Here is a 22,103-nt window from a genome sequence, read left to right as displayed (position 1 = left end):
AAATTTAAAGATAGCAACATTTAAAAGGAAGATAAATCTTTCTATTTTAGAAAGAACAGAAGCACAAGGCAATGAATGAAACTGGAAGAATGAAGTAGCAAAAAGGTGTAGAAAGCTTTGTTAATTTAACTTTTACAGCGTAGATTCACTCTCTGAAACCAAGGGCAGAAAGAGACATGCTTTTCCCTCCTCAGCAACATGAAAGGGGACTAAATGGTATGTTGCTGAGATTGTGTTGGCATAAACCAGTGATTCTCAACTGGAGGGTTGGGGAATTGTCCCCTCTCATACTTCCATGGGCCATTCTATAACGTATGAAAATGCTTTGAGTTCTCACATGGGAGGGTGCAGAGGTGCTACTGCTATCTAGTTGGTAGAGACCAGAGTTGCTGCTAATCATTCTTCAATGCACAAAAATGCAGGAAACCCAGCTCCAGAACAAGAAACTCTGGACTAAGTATAGCACAGCACCAGGAGCTAGGCCAGGAGGCCAATTGACTCAGTAGTGAGTATGCGAAATGTCCAGAATTACTGTGGGCCTGAATCATCCAGATGTTGGTATAGATCTGGCTCTGGGCTGGAGGCCTCAGGAAGAAGCAGTACAGATAAGTACAGCATGATAGAATGTGGAGTGAAGGCAGGTAGAAAGCAAACTAACCAACCCATCAACAAAACCTCCTCGAAATTTGTCTACAACATGAAATTCAGTAACACAGGAAGAAAACTATTAATAAGAAATAGAACTTAAAATAAACCATAAAATATAGGTTATATCAATTAAATTAAAACAGTAGAACAATCTGAAAAGGACTTTAAGAATTTAGGATCCATTAAGAAATAAGAAATATAATGATATCCAAAACAGAATATAAGAGTATTTAAAACAAACACAGGCATGTATTAGGCAGGAATGTGAGGGATAAGAGAAACAATTCAGAAAACTGGAAGTACAAACTTTATCATTAAAACAAAAACTCAGGAAATTAGGATAAAATCTGCATTGGACACAGATAGGGTGAGCAACTTTCCTGGTCTGTCTGGAACTGAAAGGTTTCTAGGACATGGGATGTTAGTGCTAAAACTGGGAGAGTGCTAGACACACTGGAACAATTGCTGACCCTCAACACAGATGAAAAAAACATTAGTGAATGGGAAGATGAAGCTGATAAACTGATTTAAGATTCATCAAAGAGAGACCCAGAGAAAAAAGTTTGGAAGAGCAATTAAAATCATGGAGGATAGGGAATTGGAGATCAATAGGAACTTTAGGAAAAAAAGCATAGAGAGGAGGAAATTAGAGTAATGGTTTTAAAAAAGACAATGACTAAGAATTTTAAAGAATTGAAGAAAGTCATTAGGTTTTAGATCAGAGTTTGGCAACTATAGCTTGTTGGGTAAATCCAGCCTGACATCCATTTTTATAAATAAAGGTTTTTTGTTTTTTGTTTTTTTTTTTATTGCATTTTAGGTTTTGGGGTACATGTGAAGAACACGCAATTGTTGCACAGGTACACACGTAGCAATGTGATTTTCTGCCTTCCTCCCCCTCACCTATATCTGGCATTTCTCCCCATGCCCTCCCCTGCAAACTCCACATCCCCCGCTGTCCCTCCCCTATTTCCCTCCAACAGACCCCAGTGTGTAGTGCTCCCCTCCCTGTGTCCATGTGTTCCCATTGTTCAACACCTGCCTATGAGTGAGAACATGTGGTGTTTGATTTTCTGCTCCTATGTCAGTTTGCTGAGAATGATGGTTTCCAGGTTCATGTCCGTGTCTCTATAAAGGACACGAACTCATTGTTTTTTATGGCTGCATAATATTCCATGGCGTATATGTGCCACATTTTCCCTGTCCAGTCTATCATCGATGGGCATTTCGGTTGGTTCCAGGTCTTGGCTATTGTAAACTGTGCTGCAATGAACATTCGTATGCATGTGTCCTTATAGTAGAATGATTTATAATCCTTTGGATATATACCCAGTAATGGGGTTGCTGGGTCAAATGGAATTTCTATTTCTAGGTCCTTGAGGAATCGCCACACTGTCTTCCACAATGGTTGAACTAATTTACACTCCCACCAACAGTGCAAAAGTGTTCCTATTTCTCCACATCCTCTCCAGCATCTGTTATCTCCAGATTTTTTAATGATCGCCATTCTAACTGGCGTGAGATGGTATCTCAATGTAGTTTTGATTTGTATTTCTCTGATGACCAGTGATGATGAGCATTTTTTCATATGTTTGTTGGCCTCATGTATGTCTTCTTTTGTAAAGTGTCTGTTCATATCCTTTGCCCACTTTTGAATGGGCTTGTTGGTTTTTTTATTGTAAATCTGTTTTAGTTCTTTGTAAATTCTGGATATCAGCCCTTTGTCAGAGGGTAAACTGCAAAAATTTTTTCCCATTCTGTTGGTTGCCAATTCACTCTAATGACTGTTTCTTTTGCTGTGCAGAAGCTGTGGAGTTTCATTAGGTCCCATTTGTCTATTTTGGCTTTTGTTGTCAATGCTTTTGGTGTTTTGGTCATGAAGTCCTTGCCTACACCTACGTCCTGAATGGTTTTGCCTAGATTTTCTTCTAGGGTTTTTATGGTGTTAGGTCTTATGTTTAAGTCTTTAATCCATCTGGAGTTAATTTTAGTGCAAGGTGTCAGGAAGGGGTCCAGTTTCTGCTTTCTGCACATGGCTAGCCAGCTTTCCCAACACCATTTATTGAACAGGGAATCCTTACCCCATTGCTTGTTTTTGTCTGGTTTGTCAAAGATCAGGTGGTTGTAGATATGTTGTGTTGCCTCCGAGACCTCTGTTCTGTTCCATTGGTCTATATCTCTGTTTTGGTACCAGAACCATGCTGTTTTGATTACTGTAGCCTTGTAGTATAGTTTGAAGTCTGGTAGTGTGATGCCCCCTGCTTTGTTCTTTTTGCTTAGAATTGACTTGGCTATGCGGGCTCTCTTTTGGTTCCATATGAAGTTTAAGGTGGTTTTTTCCAGTTCTTTGAAGAAGGTCATTGGTAGCTTGATGGGGATAGCATTGAATCTGTAAATTACTTTGGGCAGTATGGCTATTTTCACGATATTGATTCTTCCTAACCATGAACATGGAATGTTTCTCCATCTGTTTGTGTCCTCTCTGATTTCATTGAGCAGTGGTTTGTAGTTCTTCTTGAAGAGGTCCTTTATATTCCTTGGTAGCTGTATTCCTAGGTATTTTACTCTCTTTGTAGTCATTGTGAATGGCAGTTCATTCTTGATTTGGTTCTCTTTAAGTCTGTTATTGGCGTATAGGAATGCTTGTGATTTTTGCACATTGATTTTGTATCCTGAGACTTTGCTGAACTTGCTTATCAGTTTCAGGAGATTTGGGGCTGAGACGATGGGGTCTTCTAGATATACAATCATGTCATCTGCAAATAGAGACAATTTGACTTCCTCCTTTCCTATTTGAATACATTTTATTTCTTTTTCTTGCCTGATTGCTCTGGCTAGAACTTCCAGTACTATATTGAATAGGAGTGGTGAGAGAGGGCATCCTTGTCTAGTGCAAGATTTCAAAGGGAATGCCTCCAGTTTTTGCCCATTCAGTATGATATTGGCTGTTGGTTTGTCATAAATAGCTTTTATTATTTTGAGATACATTCCGTTAATACCTAGCTTGTTGAGGGTTTTTAGCATAAAGGGCTGTTGAATTTTGTCAAAGGCCTTCTCTGCATCAATTGAGATAATCATGTGGTTTTTGTCTTTGGTTCTGTTTATGTGGTGAATTACATTTATGGATTTGCGTATGTTGAACCAGCCTTGCATCCATGGGATGAATCCTACTTGATCATGGTGGATAAGCTTTTTGATATGCTGTTGCAATTGGCTTGCCAGTATTTTATTGAAGATTTTTGCATCTATGTTCATCATGGATATTGGCTTGAAGTTTTCTTTTCTTGTTGAGTCTCTGTCAGGTTTTGGTATCAGGATGATGTTGGTCTCATAAAATGATTTGGGAAGGATTCCCTTTTTTTGGATTATTCGGAATAGTTTCAGAAGGAATGGCACCAGCTCCTCTTAGTATGTCAGGTAGAATTTGGCTGTGAACCCGTCTGGACCTGCGCTTTTTTTGGGTGGTAGGCTCTTAACTGCTGCCTCAACTTCAGACCTTGTTATTGGTCTATTCAGGGTTTCGACTTCTCCCTGGTTTAGGCTTGGGAGGATGCAAATGTCCAGGAATTTATCCATTTCTTCCAGGTTTACTAGTTTATGTGCATAGAGTTGTTTGTAATAATCTCTGATGATGGTTTGAATTTCTGTGGAATCTGTGGTGATATCCCCTTTTTCATTTTTTATTGGATCAATTGGGTTATTCTCTCTTTTCTTATTAACCTGGTTAGTGTCTGTCTATTTTGTTGATCTTTTCGAAAAACCAGCTCCTTGATTTATTTATTTTTTGAAGCGTTTTTGTGTCTCTATCTCCTTCAGTTCTGCTCTGATCTTAGTTATTTCCTGTCTTCTGCTAGGTTTTGAGTTTTTTTGATCTTACTCCTCTAGTTCTTTCAATTTTGATGCTAGGGTGTCAATTTTATATCTCTCCTTTTGTCTCATGTGGGCACTCATTGCTATATATTTTTCTCTAGAGACTGCTTTAAATGTGTCCCAGGGATTCTGGTATGTTGTGTCTTCATTCTCGTTGGTTTAGAATAATGTCTTTATTTCTGCCTTCATTTCATTGTTTATCCAGTCAACATTCAAGAGCAAGCTGTTCAGTTTCCATTAGGCTGCATGGTTCTGAGTTAGTTTCTGAACTCTGAGTTCTAACTTGATTGCCCTGTGGTCTGAGAGACTGTTTGTTATGATTTCCGTTCTTTTGCATTTGCTGAGGAGTGATTTGCTTCCAATAATGTGGTCAGTTTTAGAGTAGGTGTGATGTGGTGCTGAGAAGAATGTATATTCTGTGGATTTGGGGTGAAGAGTTCTGTAAATGTCTATTAGGTTTGCTTGTTCCAGGTCTGAGTTCAAGTCCTGGATATCCCTGTTAATTTTCTGTCTGGTTGATCTGTCTAATATTGACAATGGAGTGTTAAAATCTCCCACTATTATTGTGTGGGAGTCTAAGTCTCTTTGTAAGTCATTAAGAACTTGCCTTATGTATCTGGGTGCTCCTGTATTGGGTGCGTGCATATTTAAGATTGTTAGCTCTTCTTGTTGCATTGATCCTTTTACCATTATGTAGTGTCCTTCTTTGCCTCTTTTGATCTTTGTTGCTTTAAAGTATAATTTATCAGAGATGAGAATTGCAACTCCTGCTTTTTTTTGCTCTCCATTTGCTTGGTAAATCTTCCTCCATCCCTTTACTTTGAGCCTTTGTGTATCCTTGCACGTGAGATGGGTTCCCTGGATACAGCACACTGATGGGTTTTGGCTTTTTATCCAATTTGCCAGTCTGTGTCTTTTGATTGGGACATTTAGTCCATTTACATTTAGGGTTAATATTGTTATGTGTGAATTTGATACTGCCATTTTGATGCTAGCTGGCTGTTTTGCCCATCAGTTGATATAGATTCTTCATTGAGTTGATGCTCTTTACCATTTGGTTTATTTTTGGAGTGGCTGGTATTGGTTGTTCCTTTCTATGTGTAAAGCCTCTTTCAGAAGCTCCTGTAAAGCAGGCCTGGTGGTGATGAAATCTCTGAGTACTTGCTTGTTCCCAAAGGATTTTATTTTTCCTTCACTTATGAAGCTTAGTTTGGCTGGAGAGGAGATTCTGGGTTGAAAGTTCTTTTCTTTAAGGATGTTGAATATTGGCCCCCACTCTCTTCTGGCTTGTAGGGTTTCTGCTGAGAGATCTGCTGTGAGTCTGATAGGCTCCCCTTTGTGGGTAACCCGACCTTTCTCTCTGGCTGCCCTTAGCATTTTCTCCTTCATTTCAACCCTGGTGAATCTGAAGATTATATGCCTTGAGGTTGGTCTTCTTGAGGAATATGTTTGTGGTGTTCTCTGTATTTCCTGGAGTTGAATATTGTCCTGCCTTGCTAGGTTGGAGAAGTTTTCCTGGATAATATCCTGGGGAGTATTTTCCAGCTTGGATTCATTCTCTTTGTCACATTCAGGTACACCTATCAAACGTAGATTAGGTCTTTTCACATAGTCCTACATTTCTTGGAGACGTTGTTCATTCCTTTTTACCCCTTTTTTTCTATTATTGCCTTCTCTTTTTATTTCATTGAGTTGATCTTCAACCTCTGACATCCTTTCTTCTGCTTGGTCAATTCGGCTGTTGAAACTTGTGCATGCTTCACGAAGTTCTCGTGTTTTTCAGCTCCATCAATTCGCTTATATTCCTCTCTAATTTGTCGATCCTCGTTAGCATTTCGTCAAATCTTTTTTCAAGGCTCTTAGTTTCTTTGCATTGGGTTAGAACATGTTCTTTTAGCTCACAGAAGTTCCTTATTACCCACTGTCTGAAGTCTGATTCTGTCATTTCATCTCATTCATCCTCCATCCAGTCTTGTTCCCTTGCTGGTGAGGAGTTGTGAACCCTTGTAGGAGGAGAGGTGTTCTGGTTTCGGGTGTTTTCATCCTTTTTGCGCTGTTTTCTTCCCATCTTTGTGGGATTATCCACCTGTCGTCTTTGTAGTTGCTGACTTTCAGATTGGGTCTCTGAGTGGATGTCCAATTTGTTGATTATGAAGTTATTTGTCTCTTAGTTTTCCTTCTAACAGTCTGGCCCCTCTCCCGTAGGGCTGCTGAGCTCCACTCCAGACCCTGCTTGCCGGGGATCACTTGCAGCAGCTGCAGAACAGTAACGGTTGCTACCAGTTTCTTTTTCTGCTATCTTTGTCCCAGAAGATACCCACTAAATGTCAGTATGATCTCTCCTTTATGAGTTGACTCTTTGGATATATGGGGGTCATGGAGCTGCTTGAGGAGACAGTCTGTCCTTTACATGAGCTCAAGTGCTGAGTTGTGAGCTCAGTTTTTCATTCAGCATTGCTGGGCATGTACATTTAGTTCTGCTGCAGCAGAACTCATAAACACCTTTTTTCCCCTGGTGCTCTGTCCCAGGGAGTTAGGGCTTTATTTATGAGTTTCCGTTGCGCTGCTGCCTTTTTTTTTCAGGGCTGCCCTGCGCAGCAATGAGGCAGCCTAGTCACTGTCTGCCTGCAGAGGTTTTGCTGAGCTGCCATGGGCTCCGCCCAGCTGTTGTGTGAACTTCCCTGCAGTCCTGTTTATATGGGTGTAGTTAGAACCGTCTCAGCATTGGCGGCCTGCCTCTGTAATGGTGGACTCTTGCTGTATTGGCAGGTTGCCTTGGCAACGGTGGGTTGCCTTGGCTGCCTCAGCAATGGTGGATCCTCCTCCCCTACAGAGCTGGACCATCCCGGGTTAAGCTGTGCTTGCTGTGAAACTCTCAATCCAAAGAGTTTCCAATTGCTGTTCTTCTGTGGGGGTGGGACCAGCCAAGCCTGATCACCTGGCTCCCTACCTCAGAGCCTTTTGCTCTCCAGTTGAATGGTGGACTGTATCCCAGGTGTTTCAGTCGCCTGTTGAAAAGGCGCCAGGGTCTATGTGACTTCCCCTGTAGCAACTCCCCACAGCGGAGCTGAGATTCGTGGGGCCTTTTGTTTGTTTGTTTTTGCCCCAGAATCTCCTGGCCTGGCTCCCTGCCTCAGACCCCCCTTTAGTAAGATGAATGGGTGACTGCACCTTCCCAGGGCTCCAATTGCCAGCCAAAAGGGCACCTGGACTAGTGTATTTTGTAAGGAGAACTGCTGTGCCAGGGTGCCACAAAGCACCCGTGCGGGCGTCATGGGACCGAAACGGCCATGCCGGCCAAAACAGTCACGCTGGCAACCCTTGGGGCTCCTCCACCTGGGAATCTCCTGGTCTGTGGGCAATAAAAATCCATCTGGGAATGCAGCATCCACTCACCCTCTGCGCTTTCACTGGGAGCTGCAATCCGGAGCTGTTCCTAAATGGCCATCTTGGATCCGCGCCATAAATAAAGTTTTATTGGAGCACAGCCACGCCCATTTGTGTATGCAGTGTCTATGGCTGCTTTCATGTTACCATAGTAGTGTTCAATAAAAGTGACAGAGAGCATAGGCCCTGCAAAGCCTAAAACATTTACTACTGGGCTCTTTAGAGAAAATGTTTTTAGCCTTTTGTTTTAAATTGATACTGAGTAAAAAGCAGGATAAGTAAAATAAATTCACATCTCTATGAAGCATAGAAAAGCCTCAGAACATAAAGAGCTTTAAGGGGGTAACAATTTTAAATACAAGGAATGACAATTAGATTTGAAAGCACACTTCCACTGGCAACAAAAGAAGTCAGAAGCCAATCAGGTAGGCCTGTAAAGTGCTGAGGAAAAGTAACTATAAATTTAGAATATTTATAGTCAGCTCAACTATCATTTAAAAGTGATGTCAAAATGAAGTTCTCAGTCATTCAGGGACCTATACCTTGTACATGGTAGTATATAATATTCCTATTCTTCCAAATTGATGATGTTCTTTGCCATGACCCTGAATTCATGGGGATTATGCATCCTTATAATCCTGCCCTGTTTAACTGAGATATGTGCATGTGACTTACTTTGGCCAATTAAGTGTACGTGACAGTGATGTTCGTCTCCTCCAAGCAGAAGGTTTAAGAATCAGAAATAGGGCTGAAGGATTGTATTCAATGAGCATACCCTGTATTAAGATCCTGGTTGTGTTTGGGTAATAATAGTCGACATATTGAATAATCTTAGAAATTGTTAGACAGGAAACACATGAACAGAAAACCAAATACTGCATGTTCTCACCCATGAGTGGGAGTTGAAAAATGAGAACACATGGACATAGGGAGGGGAACAACACATACCAGGGCCTATTGGGGTGTGGAGGTGCAAGGTGAGGGAACATAGAGGACAGGTCAATAGATGCAGCAAACCACCGCGGCACATGTATACCTAAGTAACAAACCTGCACGTTCTGCACATGTATCCCTGAACTTAAAGTAAAATTAAAAAAAGATTGTAAGTAGATTAAGACAAGGAAAGAAAAAAAAAGAAATTGTTAGCAGGCAACAGTTATGTGTACCTGTGCAAGAAGTATGTGAATCCAGAGCAAAAAAGCCAAATTAAGAAACAATGAGGCCAGGTGCAGTGGCTCACGCCTGTAATCCCAGCACTTCGGGAGGCCAAGGCAGTTGGATCACCTGAGGTCAGGAGATCGAGACCAGCCTGACCAACATGGTAAAACCCCGTCTCTACTAAAAATACAAAAATTATCCAAGTGTGGCAGCAGGTGTCTATAACCCCAGCTACCAGGGAGGCTGAGGCAGGAGAATCACTTGAACCTGGAGGCAGAGGTTGCAGCGAGCAGAGATTGTGCTACTCTACTCCAGCCTAGGTAACAGGGCAAGACTCTGTCTCAAAAAAAAAAAAAAGAAAGAATGATAAACATGAAATTTTATGAACTGTATTGATCAATGTAACAGAGTTGGAAGCCTAGAAGCAGAGTCCCACAAAGATGGGTAATGAACATGTGGCAGAGGAGGCATTAGAAAGTAATTGGGGGGGCCATCACGATGGCTTATACCTGTAATCCCAACACTTCAGGAGGCCGAGGTGTAAGCCACCGTGATGGCCTGCCCAACATGGTGAAACCCTGTCTCTGCTAAAAATACAAAACTTAGCCAGGCATGGTGGCGCATGCCTGTAGTCCCAGCTGCTCAGCAGGCTGAGGCAGGAGAATCGCTTGAACCTGGGAGGTGGAGGTTGCAGTGAGCCAAGATCACGCCACTGCACTCCAGCCTGACAACAGAGAAAGACCCTGTCTCAAAAAAAAAAAAAAAAAAAAAAGCAAAGAAAAAGAAAAAGAAAAAAAGGTGATTGGGGAGATGACAAGCTAACACAAATAATATGCAGCCACTGGTTATCCGTATCAGCTAATATTAGATGTCTGCCTTGCATCACAAATATAAATGATACCCTGATGCTTAAAGACCTAAACTTGAAAACAGAGTCTTGAAAAACACTTCGAGGAAAAATTAGAAAAATGACTTCAATATTTAAGGGGTAAGGATTCATTTCAATGCCTGTAATTGACACAGGATTAACGTCTAGAATATATAAGGAATTCCTCTGAATTAACCTGAAAAAAAAATCCATAAAAAGTGGAGAAAGCACATGAGAGATAATTTACAGAAGAGTTTACTGGAATGGCCAATAAACTTATAAAAAGTATTCCATCTTAGTTATAATCAGACAAATTTAAATTAAAACAATAATGAAGTACAGTTTTACATATAACAAATTGTCAAAACTCTTAGTAAATATGACAATGTCAAGTTTTAGGGATGATGTGGAGAAATGACAACTTTTGTACAAGGCTGGTGGGAGGTAAATCATTACAATAACCTTAAAGATCAAGTTGCTAATGTCAGATGAACTTGAAAGTTCTCATACCCTCTGTGCAAAAGAATGTTCATCTACCAGTGTTTGAAATTGAAAATAATGGCAACAAATCAAATGTTAGAGAATAGATGAATAAATTGCAATAGAATTATACAGCAATTCAATAGATTGAACTGCATGTGTCCAAAAGGATATTCTTGAAAAACCCCAACGTACAGTGAAAGGAGGCAAATTGCAGAAATCTTTTTTAAAAATCTGGGCAAAACAATACTATATGTTTGAGGATATTATTCCTTTATTTTATACACACAGATAAAATAAAAGCAGAATACCATGGCTGGGAAGGCTATTCTGAAATGCACTTTTAAAATATTTGTTTCTCTGCTGTGGGAAGGAGGGACATGGAACTGGAAAGGGGCAGAAAGGGACTTTAACATTCTCTTTTTTAGTTTTAATATAGATGCCAGAACAGTAATACGCATTAATTGTAGGTGATGGGTATGTGAGCATTTGTTACGTGTTTCACAATATTTTAAAAAGAGAAGGACATGAGAGAAAAGAAAGGGTGATGGAATGCAGTCCTAGAATTGGGGAAGTGACATTGAAGTTGCCAGATCAAAAGCTGGGATACCATGCATACCCACTTCAAGAGCAAGCGTGCCACGAGTTTAGTGTATTCTAACACATGCTCTAAGAAGTGGCTCACATCTCCTTCTAGATGCACTGATGTGTTATATGAGTGCAAGATATCAGCTAGAATTTGGGCCTCTTATCCTTGGCTCAAAACTCACTTGTCATAGCACAGGATTTTTTTTTCTTTTTATGCAGTGGGATAGATCTTGCTGCAGAAGGCAGGTATCCTCTTTTGCAGAAGGGGAGGATATGAATAGGCCAGAGATGGTGACAGGGGAGTGTGTGGAGTGATATTAGCCTATTACTCAGGACAATGATTGGCCTCCACAGTTTACCTAAGAGAAAAAATAATCACCTCTTTAATTGAAGGAAGAAGGTTGGAACCCCAGCCCTCACAGGGAACCTTCTAGCTCGGTTTCTAGATTCTCAGATTTCCCTGTTACACCAGTTCTCAATTGGGGCTCCCATCGCAGCCCAGCAGATTATTTATTTTCACATCTTAGGACCTGTTCGCTTCAGAAACTCTGTACTTACTCTCTAACTTGGCTGTAGTCAAATTTGGGGCCATAATTTTGAGGGAGAAGAGGAACAAAGCCAATATTTAAGGTCCAAGCCAGGATCAAGACTATCTGAAGAGGATGTGTGTCACTTCAGAAGTAGCCCTACCCTCAAAATATGAAGCAGTGTAATGGTACCCATTCCTCAGCTCAGGTGTCTCTGATGGCTGCCGTGGTGAGCAGTACTATCAAATTCCAAGTCTGAATGTTTGTGTCCCTCTAAAATTCATTTGTCAAAATGCTATCCTCCAAGGTGATGGTATGAGAAGGTGAGGCCTTTTGCGAGGTGCTTAGGACATAAGGACAGAGCCCTCACTCTGTGCCTTCTTTCATTCTACATTGGGATGTTTTTGAGACATATCCCTGTGGACACATGCAGTTCAATTTTACATTTGATTTGTTACCGTATTTTTAGTTTCAAACAGCCGTAGATGAACACTTTTTTGCATAGAGCTGCCACCCACACTTAATGCATATGGGATAATAATAATCCTTATAGAAGAAGCCAAAGGAGCTTGTTTGTCCCTTTTGGTATGTGAGGACACAGCAAGAACCCAGCAGTCTGCAATTTGCAAGAGGGCCCTCACCAGACTATGACCAAACTCTCATTCTGATCTTGGACTTTGCAGCCCCAAAAACTGTAAAAAATAAATTTCTGTTGTTTATGAGCTACCCAGTATAAGGCATTTTGCTATGGCAGCCCAAATGAACTAAGGCAGCTTCAAGGCCCAGCCTTCATGTAGCCGCTGCCTGTTCCATAAAACCACCTCTTGTCACTTTTCTCTTCTCTTGCTTGTTCTCCAGCCATCCTGGTCTTTTGGCAGCTCTAAGCTTTCTCCTGTCTCATCTCTCTTGCATCTGCCACTTCTTCACCTTGAAATGCTCTCTACCCCGACTTTATCCACGCCCAGCTCATTCTCACTTTTTGGTGTAGCAATGCTCAACCCTCACTGAGCCCCACCTCAAGTTTCAGTTTCACTGGTTTCGAGACCGGAGAACGGGGATGTTGTATAAGCTGCTGCAGTGATTCCCATGTGTAGCCAGAGTGGAGAGCTACTGCTTCAGCCCGAACATTCCCTCACCAGAGACCAGACACCTCTCTCAAGAGGATGCCTCCCCTCCATTTTCTATCTCAGCTCTTCATTTGCCTCCTTCAGAGCTCAGTGCAAGACATTTTATTTGTTTGTTGACTTTGTATTTTTGATCTATCACTTCCAAGGAAAAGTGGTTCTCCAAGCATGGGCCCTGAACCAGCAGCATCAGCCTGGCCTGAGAACTTATTAGAAATGTACATTTCTGGCCGGCGCGGTGGCTCATGCCTGTAATCCCACTACTTTGGGAGGCCAAGGTGGGCGAGTCACCCGAGGTCAGGAGTTCAAGACCAGCCTGGCCAACATGGTGAAACCCCGTCTCTACTAAAAATACAAAAATTTAGCTGGGTGTGGTGGTGGGTGCCTGTAATCCCAGCTACTCATGAGGCCAAGGCAGGAGAATCATTTGAACAAGGAGGTGGAGGTTGCAGTGAGCCAAAATCGCACCATTGCACTCCAGCTGGTGCAACAAGAGCAAGACTCTGTCTAAAAAAAAAAGAAAACAAAAACGAAAAAAAGAGAAAAGAAATGCACATTTTCAGGCCCCATCCCTGACCCTCCATGAGATTCTCATGTTTGCTAAACATTGAGAACCACTACCCTAAGTGTAAGCTGTGGGTAGCAGCCTGGACCCCATATATTGCTCACCCTCCATTCCCATTACTAGCAGAGTGCAGACTTGAAGAAGGGGCTCAAAACACCTTTGTTAAATGAATGAGTGACAGCACAATTTGACTATATTCCTGTCAGGAGCTCCCATGTCGTTTGAAAACTAGATAAAAGGAGCAAAACAAACCAAAAACCCCAAACTCAAATTTTACTTTATTTTTTCTGACCTTCTAAGGTTTATGCATAAAATACAAAAAAAAAGGTACATGAATAGAACAACTACTTCTCTATTTCTTCAATTTAGAATGTATCTAAACATACTTGTCAAGTGAACAAGTATCATTCTATCATTTTCATTTTAGGACTGTAAAGTGAGCTGATCGAAGGCTATAGTTTAACTCCATTTCCACAGGGGCAGACAAAATAGAATTCTATTGCCTCTTCTCCCATTTCTAAAATCTAGAATCACACTTTGAATAAGGATGTAGTGGAATACCTAAGCCAATTCTGTACCTTTATTGAGCCTCTTGAAAGAGGGCTGAAGAGATTGGGTCAAGATTCCACAAGGAGAAATGGGGAGGTAGAGCTGGAACCCAGCACCCTTTGCTAGGTTGGAAGATGAGCCCAATGTCGTGTGTCTAATGCCCATCAATCTTAATATCTGATGTGTTTATCCTCATAAAACACCAAGTGCCTTTGTGCTTCATTCTCACACATTTTCTGAGTTCCCTTACCAATAAGTCACAAGGAAAGGGCAATAAAAGGTGAATTTCCTGATAACCACTTGGTCTGTTTTGGATTGCTCCCTTCCTGGACAGTTCAGGAAGTGGGGGAGGTGGGGAATGGTCACAGTGGTGACACAGCAGATGAGCTTGTCGGGGGGAAGGGAGTTACGTAGTCACTAAACCCACTTTCTGGATCCTGGGATGAAAAACCACAAAGCCAGGCACTCTTTCAGTCTCACATCCTCGTGGCCTCTGTAACATTTTAATAAAGTGAGCATTCTGAAAGCAGGAAAACTCGCAGTGACCACAGCAGAAGCAGCCATGCCAGCTGACCCTCAAGCCTACCAGACATGGCCACCAGCCTGAGGATAGGCCTGGACACCCCTGGGCTTTTCTTTGACTACCAGCTTGTCTTCCTAGGTGTCTACTTTTTCTAAGATGTAACAAAGTGTAAATGAACTCAGGCTCTGAGAGCAGATAGAACTGTGCTCAAATTCCAGGCCCAATATTCAGTAGCTGTATGGCTGTGAGAAAATTACTAACTCTCTTCAAGACTCAGCTTACTCAGCTAGAAAATAGTGAGAAGAGGAATAACCATTTGCAGGGATCATTAGAGGAATTTAATGAGATAGTGTATGTCAGGGCTTAGCAATCTTAACTGCCAGTATCACTCCCCTCCTGCATTCACTAGGAGTTTCTATGTCTCCTTTGGAAACTATTTATTTGAGGCTGGAATATAAGAAGCCAACATGTATCCAATGTCTGGCACGAGCCTGTACTGTAACACGTGCTTTATAATTGCAATCTTACTCTCCACAACAATCCTGTGGGATAGCTATCATCATCATTATCATCATCATCGTCGTCATCATCATCGTCATCATCATCATCATCATCATCGTCAACATCATCATCGTCATCATCATCATCATCATCGTCATCATCATCATTATCGTCATCATCGTCATCATCATCATCGTCATCATCATCATCATCACCATCACATCATCACCATCATTGGATGAGAAAACCAATCCAAAGCTTAAGTGACTTACGGAAAACAACTAGTAAGCAAAACCAATCAACGAGAAGCCAGGGATATAGCCCATTGACTGTATCAGATCTCTTTCAAGGAGAAAAAACAGAGTGTTTTCCTTTCTTGAATATGCTACATGGCTTTCTACCACTTGTTGTAGAATGACAGCAGCAATGTTAGGGAGAGAGTAATTAAGGGGAAGTAACTTAATTTTGAAGTATAACCTTTTCATGCTGCAAAGATAGGCATAGGTATACAAAGATAGGCATGTATACACCATAACTGCACTGGAAAATTCACTTACTATGCCATTGTAAAGTGAGAAACTTAAAGTGTGCTGCTTAACAACAGGGTAACCTGTGTTAGAAGTTTTAAATACATGTAGGTTTTCACCTAGCTTCTTTGCTCGTAGTTCTGTCAATGCAAAATAATCAGACAAAGTATATTAAAAATGCTTGTGGCAGTCTTGTCTGTATTACCATAAGGAAAGATAAAGAGACAACAGAAGTTTCCAACTCTATGGAACTGATTAAAACAAATTCTGGACTACTACACAGTTATTAAAAATAATTTATCATTAAAAATGACATTGTAACTCAGATATTCTTAAAGATATTTTAAATAAAATGTGAAGAAATGGTTCATAAAGTATGATAACACTTATAAAATTACATTTATAAACTGTATTTAAAATGATGACATTCTGGAAGAATCTGTATTAACAGTGATTTTCCTTCAGTTGATAGAATTATAGAATATGCTTATTGTTTAATTTCTGCATATTTATATTTCTTTTTTTTTTTTTTTGAAAAACAGTGTTGCCCAGGTTGGAGTGGTGTGACATGATTATTGATCACTGATGCCTTGAACTTCTGAACTCAAATAATCCTCCTGCCTCAGCTTTCCTAGTAGGTGGGACCACAGGCATGCACCGCCAGGCCAGGCTGATTTATTTGTTTAGTTTTTTATAGGGATGACATCTTGCTTTGTTGCCCAGGCTGGTCTCTAACTCCTCAAGTAATCCTCCCACTTTGACCTCCCAAAGAACTAGGGTTACAGGCATGAGCCACGACACCTGTCCATTACCTATATTTCTAAGAAGTTTTTTTGAAAAATACATCTTTCTTCCTTTTTTCTTTCTTTCTTCTTTCTTTCTTTTCTGTCTCTTTCTTTCTTTCTTTTCCTTTGTTTCCTTCCTTCCTTCCTTCCTTCCTTCCTTCCTTCCTTCCTTCTAGACAAAGTTTCACTCATCATCCAGGCAGGAGTACAGTGGCACGATCTCAGCTTACTGCAACTTCTGTCTCCTGGGTTCAAGTGATTCTCCTGCCTCAACCTCCCAAGTAGCTGAAATGACAAGCACTCGCCACCACCCCCAGCTAATTTTGTATTTTTAGTAGAGACAGGGTTTCACCATGTTGGTCAGGCAGGTTTCAAACTCCTGACCTCATGTGATCCACCCTCCTTGGCCTCCCAAAGTGCTGAGATTACATGTGTGAGCCACCACGCCTGGCCGTGTTACTTTTATAATAAGAAAGCCGTAATCTTTTAAAAAATCATAACTCATATATTATACCAAATACATGCTCTCCGGTTAAACTTCCTTTTTTCTTGCTATTATCTTGTGTCACCTAAGAAAGTCCAAATAGCACTTTATAAACCACAGTGCCCTTGTTTAAGGTCAAGCTGTTTTCTAAGAATTCTGTACCTAAAGACCCAGTTTGGAAACGTAGAGGGATTTCTAAGCCCTGCTCCCACCTGGGCCTGGGACTGCCTTCTGCAGGTGTTGCCGCAGACAGGGTCATGTCCTAACATTTCCTCCACCACCGTGCACCCCCATTCTCAAGATTCTGTGACTTGTACCCCATCGCTCTTCCTTCTTCCTCTCTCCTCCATGACAACATTATGCTCTCTCACCTCTACTCTTTCCCTATCCTAACTCAAGGTGCTTTCAGACAATACACGGTCACATCAAAACACATCATTGAATGACCCTTTTGTTTTCCCTGTTCCAATGTCTGCAGTGCACTCCAGCCTCCAATTGTGCGAGCATAGGAGTTATCGTCTCAACTCCTGTCTTCTCACTGTGGGCTGACAAAAGGAAGGTATCCTCTTCGTAATAAGAGAAGGGATAACAAATTTCCAGTCTTCTGGGGATCAGGGAATAGGGGACAAAGATAGAAAATGGCTCTCTTCTAGACCACATACATTTTGGGAGCCCACCCACCCCTTTTTTTTTTGCAAGGAAATAATGGAAAATTGTGAAGCAGTATATTACTGCTGTAGTTCAGCTATGTTATAGGTTAAAGTAGTACTGGGAACGCACTCACCATTTTAAGTATGCTCCAAAAAATGACTTCCCATTAACTTTGGGTATACAATCTGTCCCTAAGGTTTAGACTATTTGGGCTTTGTTTGCTTCTCCTAATTAAAATTTTAAAAATGTATTTTCAAACCGAAAAAGTTCTTTTGTAAAATCTACCATGTTATCAAAATGGCAATCACCATCAGCAACATTTCCCAACCTTCGCCACTGGAGTCCTTTCCTGGGAGTCAAAGAGCTCATAACAGGAAGCTTGATTATATTACTGGGGCTGGCATCCAGCTATCATAAGAGGCAAAGACAAAGAATGCACATTTTCTTTCTTTAAGACAGTGCTCTTCCTCTATTCTGAAGGCTAGAATCAAAAAAAGGAACTCCAGAAGCCACGTCTCTCATTTGGCATGAAAAAGACTCAGCAGCTTCCTCAGCCCAAGGAAAAATGAGTAGCTGAGCAGAATCCCAAAGGCTCGTAGGACCTAGCTGTGAAGCACCCTCAACCCTGTCTGTTCTGTGCAGAGAGGAGTAGCACATTTGCCAGGAGACCAGGAAGAGTAATAAAATCTATTACTTACCATTTTGATTGAAGAGAGTTGATGTGTCCGACACACAATGACCACGAAGATGGTGTGGCTTGGAGAGTGAATGTGCAAGTTAGCTATGCAGAGTGTACTTCCTTTTCTGAGCTGTGTGGTCTATCCAGCTTTCACACACTGATATGTGAGGCTATATTTGCATGCTATCTCAACCCTTAGAGCATTTGTATAGCTGGCCAGGTTTACCATGTTATTATTTTTCAATAATACAGAGACAGGTATAGGTGTAGCTCTCAACTCTGAAAAATTGACACAAAATTTTTAGAAGCCCCTAGATATTAAATTTTGTTATACATTATTGATCTGTTTTTTATAACCTCTGTATTTTTGAATAAATACGTGTATATATGTGTGTGCATGTCTGTCTCTTCATCTCTCTATGAAGGACTCACACCAAAATTAATAGTGTTTGACGTGAGCGGATATATTATTACAAATAATTCCTTTTTCGTACTTTTTGGAGTTTTTCAAGTTTTCTATCTTGGGTATGTAGCACTTGTGTAAAAACATAGCTGTAATCATTATTAAAAAGAACAAAAGTATCATGATAATTTTAATGAACAACTCCAATTGTATTTAAATTCATATTACCAGTATTTAAATGATGAAAACACTCATAAGCTTATCATAGAATGTCATCCATTTCCATAAAAAAAAGTACAGCTCAATCTAGGTTCATGTGCTAATTTTGGTGTTAACATTTGTTAGCAACAGACATTAAGGGCAAAGGATTTGATCTCAATTAGTCAGACTTTCCAATCATCCATGTACCTTTGTAAACACATTCTGATATACAGCCTTCTACTAAAGTAGTTCAAGGGTGGAAGGTCATCTTTGTTTTCCATGGCAAAGGAAAGGCAGGATTCCTTTTTTGGTGGTTGCAAATTTCTAGATCTTGTTTTAAGTATTACAGTGCTTATTTAGCATAAGGTCACCAAATTTCTATACTTGATGATGATCAAACACTAATTACTCCTACATCCATACAAAATCGCTTTTCAAAAAAGATGTTACCTGTTATTTATTCCTTAAAATAGAAATGTTTTCAAAATTAAGACATAATCAGAAATGCAGACTCATACAACAGGCAAAAAGCCAGGGCAGAGGTTGAGTTCCAGAGGTAGAAACTGATACTGTCCTGAAAACTCTACATCTTATAAAGAGGGGTTTGAGCACGGTCAGAATCGGGCTGGATGGTCAGGAATCTGAAATTGCACAGTATCTTACACATAATAAATGCTTAATGAATAAATAGAGGAGGAAGATCAAAGCAAGACTAATGTATGGGAGCCAGGCATCTTTTTTGGTATAACACATTTTCTAGAATGCTTTGAAATGGAGACATTCTTTACCTTCACTAGAAAGCCTCTAATCTACTGTCTGTTGAAATAGAGATCATCACAGTGCAGATACATCTTAGGGTAAAGAGGACCACTCTAAAGCAATGGTTCTCAACCTAGCTGCACATTAAAATCACCTGGGATGTTTTAAATAGTCTCAGCTCCCAGGCCTCACCCCAGGTTATTATATGAAAATCTCTGGGACTGAAACCCAGGCACTGGTGTATTTCAAAGCTCCCCAGGTGATTCCAACGTACGTGCAAGTTTGAGAGCCTTTGCCTAAAAGAAGGAGCTGGTGACTCATACTAGCAAGATAGTGAACAGATCCCCAGGCCAGCCTTATGGGTAGAAATAATCCTGACACTCTGACACTGTTTACCACTAAGTTAATCAACATATTTTCCCTATGTGCTACATAAGAATTGCGTAATCTTTGTCATTCTATGATTTGCCCTCTATGCCAGTAAGTTGGACACAAATTACATGATAAACAGGAATCCAGCAATTATTCATTAACGGTGTAATTTATTGGGTAAGTCTCTGGTTAAGAGAATTTTGAATTTCAATTCATCCATCTGAATTCCATTTCGATTTGGGTTTATTTCCAAATGCAGATTAAGGTAATTTTTAGTTGTTATTGAAATAAATATAGTGGTCTTTCAAACACACATATATGAGAAAAGTATTATTTTCAACCCCACTCTCATGGGATTGCTTATTGCTTTTGCCATAAGAAAAAAAAAGTTAACAGTTGAAGCTCCCAATTATAACTTGTAGTCTACAAGTATATTTTCATATTTAGTTTTTAAAGCATAATCATGTTACTTTAAAAACATATGTCAAACATCACATATGTGAGTATATCTCCTGTGAAGGCAAACCTCAGTATGTAAGTTCCTGAGCAGGAAGGTGAAACAGGAAATGCAACAAAGATTACAGACAGCATAGCGATACCATCTAAAAATGATAAACCTATATTTTCGCAGTGTGGGCACTGCAATTATTCCTGCTAGTAGAAGGGAGGAGTAACTTAGACAATGCAAAAGTGATTATAATTCTTTAAATACGTGGGCATATACTCTTTTTTCATAAGTTTTTATTCTGAAAAACCGTTTTTGTTCAGGCAGTGGTGCAATCAATGAGTCTGCCCCGTCAGTACTCACTGAAGGCAGTGGCTAGGTGGAGTCTGTGAGGTCTAGAAGCATAGGGTGGCTAGGGAAAACCAACTTAATTTTTAAAGTCAGCTTGCAAGTAGATAAAGGAGAGAGTACTAATCAATTCTGAGTAATACTAATGATTATTACTGAAATGCACTGTCAGTGTTTTATCCATTAGGCTTTTTTTTTTTTTTTTTTTGAGATGGAGTCTTGCTCTGTCCCCCAGGCTGGAGTGCAGTGGCGCCATCTCAGTTCACGGCAACCTCTGCCTCCTGGGTTCAAGCAATTCTCTTGCTTCAGCCTCCTGAGTAGCTGAGACTATAGGCACGTGCCACCACACCTGGGTGATTTTTGTATTTTTAGTAGAGACAGGGTTTCATCATCTTGGCCAGGCTGGTCTTGAAATCCTGACCTCATGATCCACCCCCCTTGACCTCCCAAATCCTAATACCTGGGATTACAGGTATTAGGCCTTAAAAGAAGTATGGTTAATTGTTAGCATAGAAGGTTAGAAATAGCTATAAACTCCTCTGATACATTTTAATTTTTATAACTTAAATGTCTAACATTTTAGAGAAGAAACAAATAGTCATCGACTCTATGTGCCCAACAGTAATGTGCCTGGCTAAGACCCCTGAGATAGAACAGAGTCATGTTGAATCTCACCTTTTCCAAAAAGGCTTCCCTGCTGCCAACTCACTGATGTCCCCCTTTTTCTGGAAGCCTGCAGGCTGCAGTACAAAACCAAGCTCTTAATATGTTTGCCTTTTATGGTTCTCTAATTGCATTGTGTGTATTAGGTTGGAAACTACTCCAATGAGAATTAATTTTCATACTTTCTTTTCTCACTCTAAGATCTTAGGTCAGCTATTTTTAAACACTTTTTTTTTTTTTTTTTTTTGAGACGGAGTTTCGCTCTTGTTACCCAGGCTGGAGTGCAATGGCGCGATCTCGGCTCACCGCAACCTCCGCCTCCTGGGTTCAGGCAATTCTCCTGCCTCAGCCTCCTGAGTAGCTGGGATTACAGGCACGTGTCACCATGCCCAGCTAATTTTTTGTATTTTTAGTAGAGACAGGGTTTCACCATGTTGACCAGGATGGTCTTGATCTCTTGACCTCGTGATCCACCCGCCTCGGCCTCCCAAAGTGCTGGGATTACAGGCTTGAGCCACTGCACCCGGCTTTTTGTTTTGTCTCTTGAGTTCCTTTCAGAATCTGATGAAAGCAATGTACATTTTATACACCAGTTTTGCATGTGTACAACCTTCCTTGAAACCCATCATTTATGGGAAGTTATATGAGAGCCTTTGGCTAAAATATTGCCAAACACTAAGAGATGGTCATTACAATGCTGCTCTTTGATCATGAAATTAAAGCAAACTCACAAGCAGATTCATAAAAATTCAAGGAAATTCAGTCTCCCTGTTTGGCTAGATATGAAATAGCAAATGGGAAGTAGCAGGAAAAAGCAGAATAAGAACACGCATGCTTAAGGAGGCTATGCAGGAGGAAGTGGGCACTTCCTTGATTTGGGTTATTTCTCTTTCACTTTTTGTTTAAAAAACAAAGTGAACTTTTTCACTCCTGTACTTTCTACTTTTAATGAAAAGGGGTCTTAACTCTTTCAGAACATCAGTGCTCTGAAAGAAATA

General features: G+C 40.6%; 1 protein-coding gene across 1 annotated transcript in view; it reads right to left on the bottom strand.

Annotated features, from left to right (window-relative positions):
• Positions 1–20,670, bottom strand: part of FYB1 (FYN binding protein 1) — a 172,777-nt gene extending 152,107 nt beyond the window's left edge. The window contains exon 1 of the mRNA XM_032278892.1: positions 17,934–20,670. Within this exon, the coding sequence (XP_032134783.1) occupies positions 17,934–17,936 (3 nt within the window). The 5' untranslated portion in view covers positions 17,937–20,670. The remainder of the gene's footprint in view (positions 1–17,933) is intronic.
• Positions 20,671–22,103: the final 1,433 nt, after the last annotated feature.

Source organism: Sapajus apella, unplaced genomic scaffold, assembly GCF_009761245.1.
Source record: "Sapajus apella isolate SASKATOON/1434 unplaced genomic scaffold, GSC_monkey_1.0 scaffold11, whole genome shotgun sequence".
NCBI lineage: Eukaryota > Metazoa > Chordata > Mammalia > Primates > Cebidae > Sapajus > Sapajus apella.
Note: the sequence above shows the minus strand (reverse complement) of the source record. Positions and strands in the feature narration are given on the sequence as shown.